This window comes from Mesitornis unicolor, unplaced genomic scaffold (assembly GCF_000695765.1).
Source record: "Mesitornis unicolor isolate BGI_N332 unplaced genomic scaffold, ASM69576v1 scaffold1920, whole genome shotgun sequence".
NCBI classification, from domain to species: domain Eukaryota; kingdom Metazoa; phylum Chordata; class Aves; order Mesitornithiformes; family Mesitornithidae; genus Mesitornis; species Mesitornis unicolor.
In genome coordinates this window covers 50,451-64,535 of record NW_010160062.1, presented here as the reverse complement: position 1 = coordinate 64,535, position 14,085 = coordinate 50,451, and the positions used below count along the sequence as shown (strand labels likewise).

At 38.8% G+C, this 14,085-nt stretch overlaps 1 protein-coding gene across 1 annotated transcript in view; it reads left to right on the top strand.

Moving 5' to 3' along the window:
* Positions 1 to 977: 977 nt before the first annotated feature.
* The window catches only part of LOC104543887 (pleckstrin homology domain-containing family A member 7-like), a gene marked incomplete at its 3' end in the record, with an annotated part of 62,123 nt that continues 49,015 nt past the window's right edge, over positions 978 to 14,085 (top strand). Inside the window, exon 1 of the mRNA XM_010188607.1 lies at positions 978 to 1,048. Coding sequence (XP_010186909.1) covers positions 978 to 1,048 — 71 coding nt within the window. The remainder of the gene's footprint in view (positions 1,049 to 14,085) is intronic.

Here is a 14,085-nt window from a genome sequence, read left to right as displayed (position 1 = left end):
AGGTAGATAATCATTTAAGTCTCTTTGACATTGGTCGTGCCGCTGGTCTGTACCGTGACTGCTCACGTGTCCTCCTGTTTTCCAGTCGTCTTTGCCTCTCCTGGGGAAGGCATCTCCAATAAACTTTCACGTAACTTACCATTGTACGGTATATCAAAAGAAATCTCGCTATTGACTTTTTTTTGATTTAAGCTGCAGTAAAATACTACAAGAATACATGCACATAATTTTATTTCTATATTCAGTAGCTTAAATAAAGTGGTTTAAGATTCCACCTCCTATCTTTCCCTCCTGCTTTCCTATAGTTCAGAGCATAGCATAACAGGATTCTTTTTTAGCAGGGGAAAACTCAGTATGATTTTTAAATCCTGCTGTGATGTGCAATGCAATCTAGTGTTGCTTATAAAACAAGAGCATGGGTTATACAGTTAACTGAAATTTTTAAAAGGCATTTTTGTCACCAAGGTCATGGATCTCATACATTTTCAGTGAGATTTTTGTCATGGGCTAAAACTGAGTTTCACCTGCAGTCTGGGTCTTAATGAGCTGGTAGGAGGGATTTGCGGCATTGGCAGTGATTTCTGCTGGTTGCTGGCTGGCAGCCAGAGCAGGGCTGCTCTTTACAGCAGCAGGGCTCTGCCTTCGCCAGCCGGAAAGGCACCGTGTTTTCAAGAAGAATGCAGTGCAGGATTTTCTGTCGGGTCAAAACCAGCGGGCTGTCCTTGCTTTGCTGAAACAATTGCACGTCTGCTTTTGTAGTGTGTGATGTCATGAGGGTGTTGGCTTTGAGGAATTCCATTACTGAGGAAGCAGTTTGAAATGCAGGCAGAATCTTCAAACCTTCGAATATATGCCTCGTTTTTCTTTAGCTAGCTTTGGACAAATGTGCAGATGGATATATATGTGCATCTTTTTTTGGTAAGGAATTAACATATGGAATATAGCAAAGAATTAAGTGGATATGATACCTGAAGGCAATGTCAAGTCGGTCTGGATTTTCAAACTCTCTTCCTCTACCGGGATATCCGTTCTACCAGGTGTCATGCAGGTATATCGTGTTTTAAGTTTTGCTTTTTAACACACTTGCATATAGAGCTGTAGCGTGATGCTTGTGTTAAATTTTGTTTGTTTCATTTCTTTGTTCTCTGAAAAAAAAAATAAAGAATTAAGAAGCTGAAAAACATAAATACAGTTTTAGAATGCTTTATGCCTGACTCTATAACTAGGTCACATTTATTTAAAGAAAATATTTTAATTTTTTTCTAAACATACTAAATATTTAGAGATTTTTTTTCTAACTGTAAAGATGAAGTTGTAACCCTGGAGATCTTGTAAGTGAGTTAAGTATTCAGATATTTCAGTCATTTACTATGAACTAGAGATCTGTGGTGTTGAGAAATGGAAATTACACAGATTTCGAGAAACACGAACCATGTTAAGCCTTTTCATGCAGGATTACATAAGGTAAATAAACAAAAGTACTTACCATGTGTGAAAAGGTGATAAATGCTTGTGTTGTGATAAAGCTTAATCATACAGACTTCTTATTGTTTTATCTTTTTGACTCAGTAGTCCTTCTCTGTTAAAAATCCTTCCTTCTGAGGGTGCTCTGTGACAGATTTCTAGTGAACGGGTTGGATTCTGACCATGAAATTACTGTTCCTGCTCTGGAAGACTGTAATGTTGCATAATAATTAGAGGGAATGTTTGATAATTCTTCTTTGACCAAAAGAGCTCGGGTTTCTGGCACACCTTAATGCAGGGGTTTGATCTCTGTTTACTGTGTCTAAATCTGAAGTCCCTGCTGCAACAATAACAGAGGGAGGGGAAAAGTGGAGTTTTGTGCTGTAACACATTTGAAGAGTAGAACAAGAGAAAAAGTTAATTATTAACATTTTCATATCCAGAGAATGAATCTGACAATCCATGAACTGCAGCAGATGCAGTGGTATGGGTTAGTTTTGTCAGGCTGCAGTGATAATAGTTTGTGAATAGAAACAAAAATGGTTCTTCATAGTGTTCATTTAACCACTTATCTGTGTGCTTCTTGAAATAAATTCTTGCACTTATTTGCGTATTTGTGTGTCTGTAGCACTCCCAGGCTATCTGGTCAAAGGTACCAGTAGGGTTTTATTGAAGTCGGAGTTGGCCATTTAGAGGTCAACCACAATGTCTGCTCATGATTGTTGTCCTTTGGCCTAACTTTGGAGGCTGCTGAAGTCTAGTAGCCTTTTTTTCTGGCCTTTTTTTGTGATAACAGGCATGAATAAGCCAGAAATTAAAGGTGATAGAAATTCAGTAAATGGCAGCTCATGTAAAAGCCTTTTCTTCCCAGAAGTATGTTAGATGCTTAAGTCAAATACACACCTTTTCACTCCTGCTCCTTAAGATCAAAATGACCGGCTCCTATCACCCATCTCCCTGGCTTCCACAGCGACCTTCTTGGGTAGAATGAAGGTCTCATAAGTTCCAAGTTCTTACCTTTCTGTTGTAAAAACAGATGGGTTGATGTTTCTGAACTTTTGGATCCCTTTTTTCTAAACGGCACTTTGCTGCTTTATTCTCCTCTCTCTGTTTCTTATGTGTTTTTAAATAGTTATTGTGCATTTAAACGAAGCCTGAGTATTAATTTTCAGTTAAGATAATTAGTTTCTGTGGTATGCTACTGAGATAATTAAATCCTGTTTTATGTATGTAGAATTGGGTGGACTTACTTCATTTCATCAGTGAGTCATTTTGACTTTGCAACTCTGGGTTTTTTCCGGTACCTGTAAGGAGAAATTCTTTACATTGTGTACAACCACTGATAACTTGACAGCTCCAACTATCTGAAATGTAAAATCAGTATTCTGCAGTAATTTTAGAGCTCATCCTCAGTGCAGAATTCTCCTTGGATGTTAACAGACGTCTGTTTCGGACTGGGGAATAATGCAGCTTACAGAGGCAGGACTGAATTAGGATTTTTAGTCCACTCCAGTTGTCATATTCTGATGAGTGAACAGGCAGTGAGATTAGTGTTTGTCATAATGGGTTGTAATCTCTGTGGAATGGGGAAGGTATGCATTATGTGTATGTATACACACGCTCAGGGCAGCATGGTTGGCTGTGAATTATGGAATCGCGTAAATTGGGAGCTCAACCTGGGGAATGTGGTTTTGAGACATATTGTAACTCATTTTTGGTATCCATGCAATCCAGAATTGGAGTTTCTTGGGAGCATTTCCATAGGTGGACAGAATTTACAGTTACAGAATTTATGTTGAGATTGATAAGAAATATCTGTTTCTTTTATGGCACAACGTAAGAGATCTGACATAGATACCAGTTGTAGAAGACACTGATTAGAAAAACACTTCCTCAAGTAGTTTTTCATCTTTGTTTTCCTTTACAGATTTGGTATTAATTGTAGAAATTGAAACCAAATAGTACTATCTATGATTCCTATACTTGAAGATAAGTAGCAGCAAATGTAGAATTAGTGTTGGCAGTTAAACTTTAATTGGTAGCCAAAGCATGCGAGTAAACCTGCTGCATGTGCTGTCTTAAAACGCTTAGAATGCATTAGCTGGGTCGCTTGCATTTTTGTCTTATATTTGCCTCAAAAATGCAGATTCAAAACCAATTCTGAGTGGGAGGCCTTCATTTGAATAGACAGAGTCGCACATCTCTCCTCACACTGAAATGTGAGACAGCACAAACCCCAAACCTGTCTTGGCTATGAAGCAGTTACTGGTGTTTCGGTAGTGCAGCTGGAGTTCTGCTGGTGGACTGTTACACCCTTCATAAAGAGATTCCTCTGCAGAAAGAATCTTCTTGTTTCTGTCACAAATGCAGAGGAGGAATGACATGGATGTTCTGCACAGTTGACAGATTTACAGTTTCCAGTGGGAGCTAAACAGTTTTTAGGGTGTATCAGGGCTGTCGAAGTCCTTTAGCCTAGCTGGTATCAGCAGCTTCTGCAGCTCTTTGTAGTACTGGAGTTTAATCTTCTAGGGAAGTTAATGGAAACCATGTTCACAACAAAAGGTTGCTGTTCAGATCAAGACTTCCTTGGAATCGTGCATGTTGTTACACTTTTTCTGTCTGCTGAAGAAGAAAAGGAGAAAAAACAAAAGCTAACCAGTGGAGGAGAGTGAAAAGTTGTGATTTTGTGAATTCAATCAGTCGGTTGCATCTGTGCAGTCGATCCCAAGTGCAGTAATGCAGATCCTATCCAGTCTTAGCAATATAGTAAATAAGCTCTTCTAATTGAAATTAAAAACCAAATTGACAGCACCTAACTGTGGAAGGGGAAGAGATCCTGCAGCATGAAACTATTGCTTTTTCTTTGCGGAGGGAGCTGCTACCCACTTCAAATGTTGGTCTTTAATTAGCATTCATTTCTTAAATTAAAAAAAGAGTTCCGCAGTTTTTTAGATAGCGGAATAAATCTTGATCACCTCCGTGTTGTGGAGTGTCAGGAGAAAGTGAGTGCTTCTAAAGAAACAGTTACTGAGTATCCTTGTAGCATAATCTGACAGATTTGTAGCATGATCTGACTAGTTAAACTAAAATATTTCAGAAGTAATAAGGGCAGGCAAATAGCAATCAAGAATAACAAACAATATATTAAAATATTTCCTTGTTTGGTAGTGTTAGTGGCTAACAATTTAATTTAATGTTACTGTTCTGAATATTGTGCAGTATGCATGTGTAAGGCAGGGATTTACAGTTGTATTTTTCTTGGAATAACTAAATCAGTTGAGGAAAACTTACTGTGTTTTTTGCTTTTTCTTGGTTTAGAGCCATTCCCTTTCCCCTGTAGGGAGAAGAGGAGAGGGGAGGGCAGAGTTTTTGACAAAATTGACAAAACATATGCAAGAACAAGGTGTGCTAAATCCAAGCTGGCCTTAGGAGCTGTTTCTCCATAGAATTTGATTTTCATGTGTGCATATAATAAAATGTAGCTTTCATGTTGGGAGAAGGAAATCGGTCTCTACTTTCTAGGTGGATAATTCCTTTTTCAGGATGTGGGAAGAACTAGTGAAGAAAGCTGGTGCTGCTGTAGCTGAACTAACAGTCTCCTTTATGTCTATAAAGGAGTATATTAAATTCTGATTTAAGTAAGAAGGAACGATCAAAATCTGAAGAAGACAGTTTATATCTTTTATGCTCTCCAATATTTAAGTTGTGGGCAGACTTATTTTTGTATTAAAATGGTTTAAACTTATGTAATTGCTTTACAGGCAAATGTAAAGATTGCTTTTAAGCAAAAACCCGCCTTTTTTCCAAGGGGCCTCATGATTAGAATGTCAGCAGTTATTTGGGCTTGACAGAACAAACAACACATTAAGAAAGCCTCACATAATAAAAGTAACCCATCAAGCAAGATCAAACTTGAAAAAAAGAGTTTTGCTTGCAGGGAATAAATGTTAAGTACAGGCTGCTCTCTGAGAAGGCAAATGGGATAGGAAAGCTGTTGTAAGACAAGGCAGGTTGCGAGATCACCATCTCTAAATTTTGTCTGGGAGATACAAGCACAAAGTCGGGAGTAGGAGATGTTGATTGAGGTGTTGCAGTTTCTGTGCAACTTTCCTCTGATACTTCCTTGGAAAGCTGGGGCTGGGTAGGAACACCTTCCTCACAAAGTGCCTCAGACGTGGAAAGTCTCTTCTCCCTTCTTATCTCCTACTTCTCGCCTCCCCCCCACCTGTTTTCCTCACTCTGTTTTAGTTACTTTTTTTTTTTAAATCTCCTCTGTTCTGTCACATCTAAACTAAAAAATGAAAAACTGAAACGCCACAGCCCTGTGTGAGTGGCTGATAGATCCGCAGTCTCACACATGGCTCTTTGGGAGCTACAGGACCAAGTGTGAAACTGTGCTGTCCTGGTGTTAAGTGCCACTGGTGAAACTGTTGGCAGTGGTATGTGACTGGCTCCGCCTGTGTTGAATTATATTGAGTATTGCCATTTTCAGGTACGCTGTCACGTCTGGCTTGCTTGGCTCACCTTTCCTCCTGGCTCCTCAGGTCTCTCTCCCCGTTCCTAGCGTGGCCCAGGTTACACTTGCTGGTAAGGGTTTAATCAGGTGAATGCATGGCAGATTGCAGCAGTCCATTAGAAGTCACTCTGTTAGGAACCAGGAAACAGGAAAAACGTGAGCAGTTTGATAATGTTACCTATTAAGTGTCCTTAAAAGGAGACAAAGGTATAAAGTGCATATGGTGCAATGCAGTAGCTCTGATGTGGATTGCTTATTTTTCTAATTAATTCTGACCGAAACTTTGAATAGTTCTTTTTGTTTATTTTGTGATATCTGGTATTTCAGGCTCTTATGTACAGAAGTGTATGTGTAGTTCCTTTTCTAATGGCATTTATATTTGGCCAGCAGAACCAGTTACAAGAAATTCTGCCTTACTTTTTTCTTAACGGCTATTTTCTAACATATCCTTCATTATAAAAAAGGAAAATGTCTGGTGTAACTAGAGATTCTGATGTAAAATCTTTTGTGTGTCCATTATTCTGAGGATTTCAGCATGAAAGGGCAGTTTGTTTATTTTTGGAACATTGTGCATTATTCCTGTTGGTTTAGAGGAATTTGTGGACTTTATTTCCCGAGTGATGATGGTTGCTCAGAATTCTGTTCAGTTCTTCTCGTCTCCGTTGCCATTTCTGCCTCAGCAGTTGACTAATCCACTTATGGAATTAACGAATTATCATAGTTCTTAGCTCAGTAGTATGCGTCCCAAGATCTACTGTCATTGCTTCTCTAGAGCTGAAGCTGCCTGAATACGTCTTGGATCCTTTTAAAATCCTTATACAGATGTGTCTGGAGGTTTTCTGAGGTTTACTGTAACAGAGGTTATGCAGCAAAATATATGTCAAAGAATGATCCTACAATGCTGAGAGTTTACGTTCTTAATATACTGCATTTGAAATTAATATGTAATCTAACTTTGTGTCTTAGAAATTGAGCCCAGAGAGAAATGCTGTTCTTTCTAGTATGCGTAAAGGAAGCATTGACTTGTCCTAAACCCTGCAGTTTAAAGGATGTTCCTAGGGGCAGTCCTGGTTTGTGCAGCGTTTAGTTGATAATTGAGAAATGTAAACTAGGAATTGGTTACAGTTTGATTTGGAGAAAAGAAGTTGAAGCACTGGCAGGAAATTTGTATGGTGTAAATTTGCAAGTTTCTTCTTAATGCAAATTCAGAATTATTAAATCAGAAATGGAGGCATTGCAGAATCTTAAAAGTAATTTTTAAAACTATTAACTACAGAAAAATTGTAACCAATATAGTGATTAATGTTTAAACTTGAGTAAGCGTCAGCTAATATTTGAATTATAGCAAGTTGTTAAATACAGATGGTATCTATTCAAATAACACGTAGATTATGTTTAGTCTCACTTTCCATGCTGTTATTTTGGCAGGTGTATGATTTATGACATTGTTAATCCAGTTTCATGAGTCCTCTAATTCATTTGAAGGACATCTTCCTGCAGAAATGAGCATAAATTTGAGTACTTGATACATATATATTCCATTTTTAGTTTGGGGTTTTTTTCAGAAATAGACTACTTTTTTCTCACACACTGAGTAGAGTGATCTTAAATTCAAGCCAGTTATTTGAAAGAGACGGTCAAGTCCTGTTGATATGTAACGCCTCTGTACACTGTTGAGATGACTGCAGTGCAGATAATGCTGATGGTTGGTGCTAACCTTTCCAAAATTTACATCAGGTTTTCAGCTCCTGTTAGAGGTTTCATTTACTCACAACTTTAGGTAAGGAATAATCATCTGGTGAGGACAATTACAGTGGAGTATTCTGTAATGGCTGACACTGTGACCTCATGTGGGGAGGGTGCCAGGGCACTACGTAACCATGCTGCTACCCTGGCACGTCCGTCTTGAATACAGCTTCCCCCGAGTGATTGATAAATAAGATGGCACAGAGTGCTTTTGCAGACCTGTGTCATTTTCAGACATTGCTGTATGTCAGTCTCTTTCATTGGAAACTCTTGAGTGTTGTGCTTTTAAGTTTTGCTTGCTGTAACATTGCTGACATTAGTTCTGATTTCCCTGTGTCTGCTGTCTTCTCCTGATGTGGAACAGCACCTCTGCTCTTTTCTTTTACTCTCCAAATTCCAACTGTGCCTGCTCCCTGCAGTGCTGCAGACCTGCCCCTTTTCTTTTAGGATCTACAAAGCCTCCTGTTAGATGTGGTGACTCCTTAGAGCTCTGTAGAACTTTTCCTCCTCTTGCTTACTCCCATGTAAGCAATCCACATTTTGCCTACCACTTTAACTACATCATCCATTTAAAGATCCGTTTCTTGGCTCTCCTGTTAAACTGCATCAAGTTCAAGCTTGTCTTTCTTGCTTTAAGATGTGTCATTAACTCTGTCCCCACTCTGGTTTCTTACCAGGTTGCTGCTTGTGTTTAAGTCTATTCAGATATGGCTGTAGTAAAAATGAATTGATTTGTGCTTGTCTGCTGTTGACAAGGTAAGATTTCTAGATTTAAAATATGTGCTGGTTTACAGAATTTGTAACCCTTGGTATGTAAGAGTAATTAGTCACTTATTCCTGTTCTGAAAACTTAATTCATTCTTAATTCTTGTCTTTCTCAGCCTATTTTGGCTTTTTGTGGTTTCCTCCACCCACCCCACCCTCTATCCCATCGCCTTTCAGGTAAAAGCTACAGTGTGTTTTGTAGCTTCCTTCACCCATTCTGTCTTTTCCATTGCTCTGAAAGGAAGTAAAAGAGAAAATTGGAGCATAATTGTGGAGTCTTTTAATTGTGCCTTTGTCTTCTGTTGGCCTGATGTGAGGGAAGGTGGGTTCCAGGTGGTGTCAGAGATCGGAAACATCGTTTGCAAGAGTTTATCTTCTGTAAATTGTTCACAACAAAGTCAGCATGTGTATATTGGTTAGAGAAATGTGCATATACTGTCTTGCATGTCAATTGGATTTTAATGAGAATGATTTTCAGGTGTGTCCACAAGATACTTCTGGTTTTTAACGTCAGCTTTTGTGAGCTGTTCTTTGATGTCTGAAGAACAGTAGCAAGTGTTGATACAGCTTTTGGATGGGGAAAGGTGCAATCAAGCTTTTGTTCTGATTCTGGCTATTCATGTGGAAACCTTACAGGCAGATTTATTTTCTTTCCGCACTGTGTTACCATAGATGGATAAAATGCAGAGTATTTAGTACATGGCCTGTGTCAACTTGTAATACTGAAATCTCAGTTCACAATTCAGAGTTGTTTCAATTGAGGAAAAGCAGCACCAATTCCTACTAAGTGTCTTATGTTTCTTCTCTGGCAGAATGTTTTTCGTTTGCAGATTTATTGCTGCTGTCTATGGGACCTGCCTTACTGACATGTGCTGAAAACATCAGGCAAAAGCTACAGTGGATTTGCTAATGTAAACTTTTCTATTGCTGTGCTCCATGGGCCTTGATTTCACCCCATTGTTCATTCTTTCTATATTCTTTTCTGCCCCCTCTCACCCTGCTGGGTTATGATTTGCTGTATTTCAGATGCTAAAATCTCCTAAAGATTACACAGAATCACACAGAATCACAGAATGTGAGGAGTTGGAAGGGACCTCAAAAGCTCCCCCAGTGCAACCCCTGCTAGAGCAGGATCACCAGAGCAGTCACACAGGAACACAGCCAGGCGGGCTTTGAATGTCTGCAGAGAAGGAGACTCCACAACCTCTCTGGGCAGCCTGGGCCATGCTCTGGACCCTCATGACATGCGGTCCCAAGATTTCTTTAATCCCTTTTTCACTCACACTGACAAAGCTTGTCCTCATCTTCAGCTTGAACCTCCTGTGCTCCAGCTTGGGACCATTGCCCCTTGTCCTGGCATTGGACATCACAGAGCAGAGCCTGGCTTCTTCCTCCTGACACTCGCCCTTTCCAAATGGATCCCCATGAATGAGGTCACCCCTCAGTCTCCTCTGCTCCAAGCTCAAGAGCCCCAGCTCCCTCAGCCGCTCCTCAGCAGGAGATGCTCCACTCCCTCCATCATCTTTGTGGCCTTGCTGGACTCTTTCAAGCAGTTCCTGTCCTTGAACTGGACACAGTATTTCAGATGTGGTCTCAACCCCTTATTTTTAAGCACAAGGTGTTCTGAAAACCTCAGTTGCTTAAATGCCATAATTTTCCATGTTTTAAAACCTAAATTTTCCTAACAACTAAGCTGCTGAATGTTTGTACTCTATTAAGTTTGCATAGTCTACTTACTGCAGTGATTTGAAAGAAAATTCCTGTGTACTTTAGTAATATTAACGTGTATTAAAATGTTCTCTACTCTTTCTAGATTCAGCTAAACTTGGGTGGAGCATTACTTATCAGAGTTCACAAGCTTATTCTCATAATCGCTGTGTTTCATATTATGACTGAATTTTTAGAAGCTGAAAGCATTACAGCTGTGTAGTAAATTGCAGCATTTGTTCTTTTCTACTTCAGTAGTGGATGGGCTAGGAACTGCAATGGGTGTTTGGGGTTAGGTTCTTTGAAGCAGCACTGTTGCCTGGTAAGTTCTGTTAAGTAGTTGTGTCCCAATACATGAGTCCATTCTCTGCTCTTCATTGATTGTTTTTCCAGTTGTGAATATCCTCATGCTGTTGGGTTTTCTTGACAGTTTCTCATTTTGACTGCTGCTCATTCATCATGTATAGCATTTTAAGCCCAGCTTGAATATTGGCTGGAACTTTTTTGGTGGAGGGATCACTGGTAATCTGATGATTGTTGTTAAGTGCATTGATTTGGAAGTGGAAATCTGTAAGTGTTACAACATGCAGCTAAGATCCAAGCTGTGAATGTTTATATACTTCATAGAAATCAGGTGAAATATTGGCAGCCTTCACTGAAGCCCAGCTAGAGACAGCATGGGTTGTGCAAGCTTTTCTGGTTCACGTTTAGAAATACAACTCAGATGGCTGAATTATTTTTTTCTTCCAAAGCCAGATTCCCTTTCTGGGCAGTGGAAAGAAAAACTGCTTTTAGGCAAATTCATAAACTCATGGCATGAATTGTCCCATATGAATCTGTGGAACTAGTTTGAATGTAAAGGTTACTTTTACTGGACCATTATAGTACGGCCAGTGTTCTGATACATGACAATACATATCTGTAATACTTTTTGAAGTCGGAGCTATGTAAACAACCATGGGTACTCAGTACTAAGGCCATCCTTTTGAGCTTAAAACATCATCGTGTGTTTCCAGTTGGCATCTATTGCTTCCTTTCAGCTGTTGATTTATTCTGGATTCAGAGTTGTCATTGCAGGGCTCGGGTCACGATGCACTCAATTGTGCATATTCCTGTGTTCTCGTATGGAGAATTCTCACATGCGCAGAAGCTGAGGAAGTTTTCTTTGGTGATAAAGGAAGAGCAGAAAGCAGAAATAGAAGATGCTTCTAGGCCAGAGGTGACTTTGCAGTCTTCCTATCAGACAGCTGTAAAGCTGCTGCATGGACTTCAATTAGTATTTTCACCAAAAAATCCCTTAGTTCTGTTACCCTGGTCAGATGTGATTGGTAGTTTGATCTTTGCCTAAGCAAGCATCCTCTTGCACTCTTCTGGCAAAACGCTGCTGAAGAGGTGAGAGCAGAAGCAATAACACAAGTGGTGTTTGAAGAAGAAATTAAGGGTTTTTTTTCCTTGCGTCCTGGATTCTCTACCATAATGCTTATTTTCTCAGGATTAAATCTGGGTGGGGTTTTTTGTTTGTTTAAGAAAACAATAATAATTTAGTCTTTGTTATGTGTGAAACTTGTACTTTGCACAGTCACAATGCCCTGCAGGTGTGTTTCAAAGCACGTGTAGTCTGTTTGCTGCCTGCTTGCAGTTGTGCTGGTACATGGGAGTTACTTGGGAATCTGATTTGACAGTATAGATGTATGTGCAGTCACTGAGTAGTCACTGGAACTCTCTTACTGAGAGTATCTTCAGGTTAATTCCCTGAGGATTTATTTTGTTGTTTGATTAGTGAAGAGCGAAAGAGTTTTAATACCTATGGTTTCTTGTGAATGTAGAGCCAAAAGGACTTTCACTCGAGAAGGGGGGCAGCAGGTAGTACATGTGAATATACTTTTGAGGGAGATGATTTTGTGGTGTAAACAGGTGAAGAACTTCCAATCTAAATATTGGGAATACTGAGTGTACAACAGAACTTCACTGTTTTTCTGTTTGCTGCTTTGCAAGAGGTGATTATAATTTTAACTTGGAACTTCCTTTCCCTAAAATTATAACACACGCTGAAATTTTGCACCTTTTAAAATCTAAGATTGATATTTTCCTCCTAATATGCTACTTGCCTTGTATCCTGATGTATCCTGATGTCTGTGAATTTGGAAGTTCTCTGTAGTTAAGATCTTTCAGGAAAACAGTATCGTGATTGAAATAATTTCAGTAGCCCTTAGGCTGGAAGTGGATATTCTACTTAACATGATTAATATTACAGTTATATGGGTGCTACTGTTTCTGAGTTACTGCTCCTCTCAAGTGGTAAATTCAGTGTTCTGTTACACCAGAAGTTAAATGTGTGTAGTACAAATTGCAGCATTTATAGGATTTGATGAATTGCTTCCACATATGAGGGCTTTATAAATTAACAAATAAAATTGGAATTACTTACTGACTTTATAATTTTATCAATAAACTTTAAAATATAAAGACTTCAACATAAAAGTCTTGTAAGGCACAAATGTAATAACATACTGTGAATAGATGAGGTCTGTTTCCCAGCACAGAGGAAAGCCAAAGGCTGCAGTAACGTAATCATACGTCTTGTCCCTTTTATGTAGACAGCTTATGATTAAGGTGCAAGCCAAAGTGCTAAAGATAACCAGCAAAACTTTTAGAATTATTTAAGCTATTAATTAGGTAGTTGGCAGTATGAAAGTTTATTCCTTTACTTTGTATGTGACTTTCAGGAATGCTTAATTTTCAGTTAATTAAAGGTATAGTAACTCTCTGTGGAGCTAGGATCACTTGTTTCTCACTTGACCTGTAGTACTGGTTAAGCTTTAGATAATGCAGGAACAAATTTTAGTACCAAAAGGGAAATACAGCTGAGATATCTCTGCGAGTGTGTATAAGTCTTGTTATTTTTATTACCATTTTAATGGTTATATTTAAAGTTACAACTCTGAAACCACTATCACAATGTGGGTTGTTCATCTTTAATTCAGTTTTTTTTATTTTGTTGCACTAGAAAAATCTTATCTGTTCTTGATGTGAAATCCACTGTATTTTAGCAAATTAGACATACTGTACCACAAGTAACTTGCACATCTCTTTATTTCTTCCTAATAAGCACATCCGAGTGATCAGTTGTAAGACAAATAGCTGGTTCTGACTCTTCTTTAAAAGGATTGGAATTCTCAAGTGGTGCTGGCAATTGGTACCACTTGAGGCTTTGTGGTAAGGATTGATTACATTAATATTTCATAAAAACCTCTATTCAGGCACTGTTATCTTAGTGATCTACTGCCTTTACAAACCCAGTCTGGATTCAAGATAATGATGTAAATAATTCCATTAGTCCCCTTGAGCCATTTGGTCCCTATAGAAAATTTGTTTTAAATCAGTGGTAGTGATAAAGCCTCTACAGGCTTTGATCATTAATTTCTATGGTGTAATGGCTTAAACAAAGTAAATACAGGTTATTAATGCTACAGATTTTTACTTAGTTGATTTTTTTCTAATCAGTATGCATACCAGAGGTTTTTTTTGGTGCTGATTTAGAACATTCTGCCTGTAGAAATTGCTGCGTTGTGTGAATAAGCCTGTCGTTAAATGGTGCATTTTAGAGAGGCAATCGGCATTTAGCATCGCTCGGTCGTGATTTGGAACAACATGCAGGAATAAAAAGCTTTGACTCCCTGTCAGTTCTTGCCCTTGCAGTAACAAGTGACAGCACTAACCCATCATGGGACACTTTTTGGTTTTTGTAGAAAAATATGTACATGTTTTCTGAGAATAGGCAAATCTGCTTCTTGTCCTTTGCTACTTTAGTGCCTTATTGAATTCTGGATGACCATAGACATGATGCCCGTGATTTAGAAAGCATAACAAACCAAACCATTCAGCTA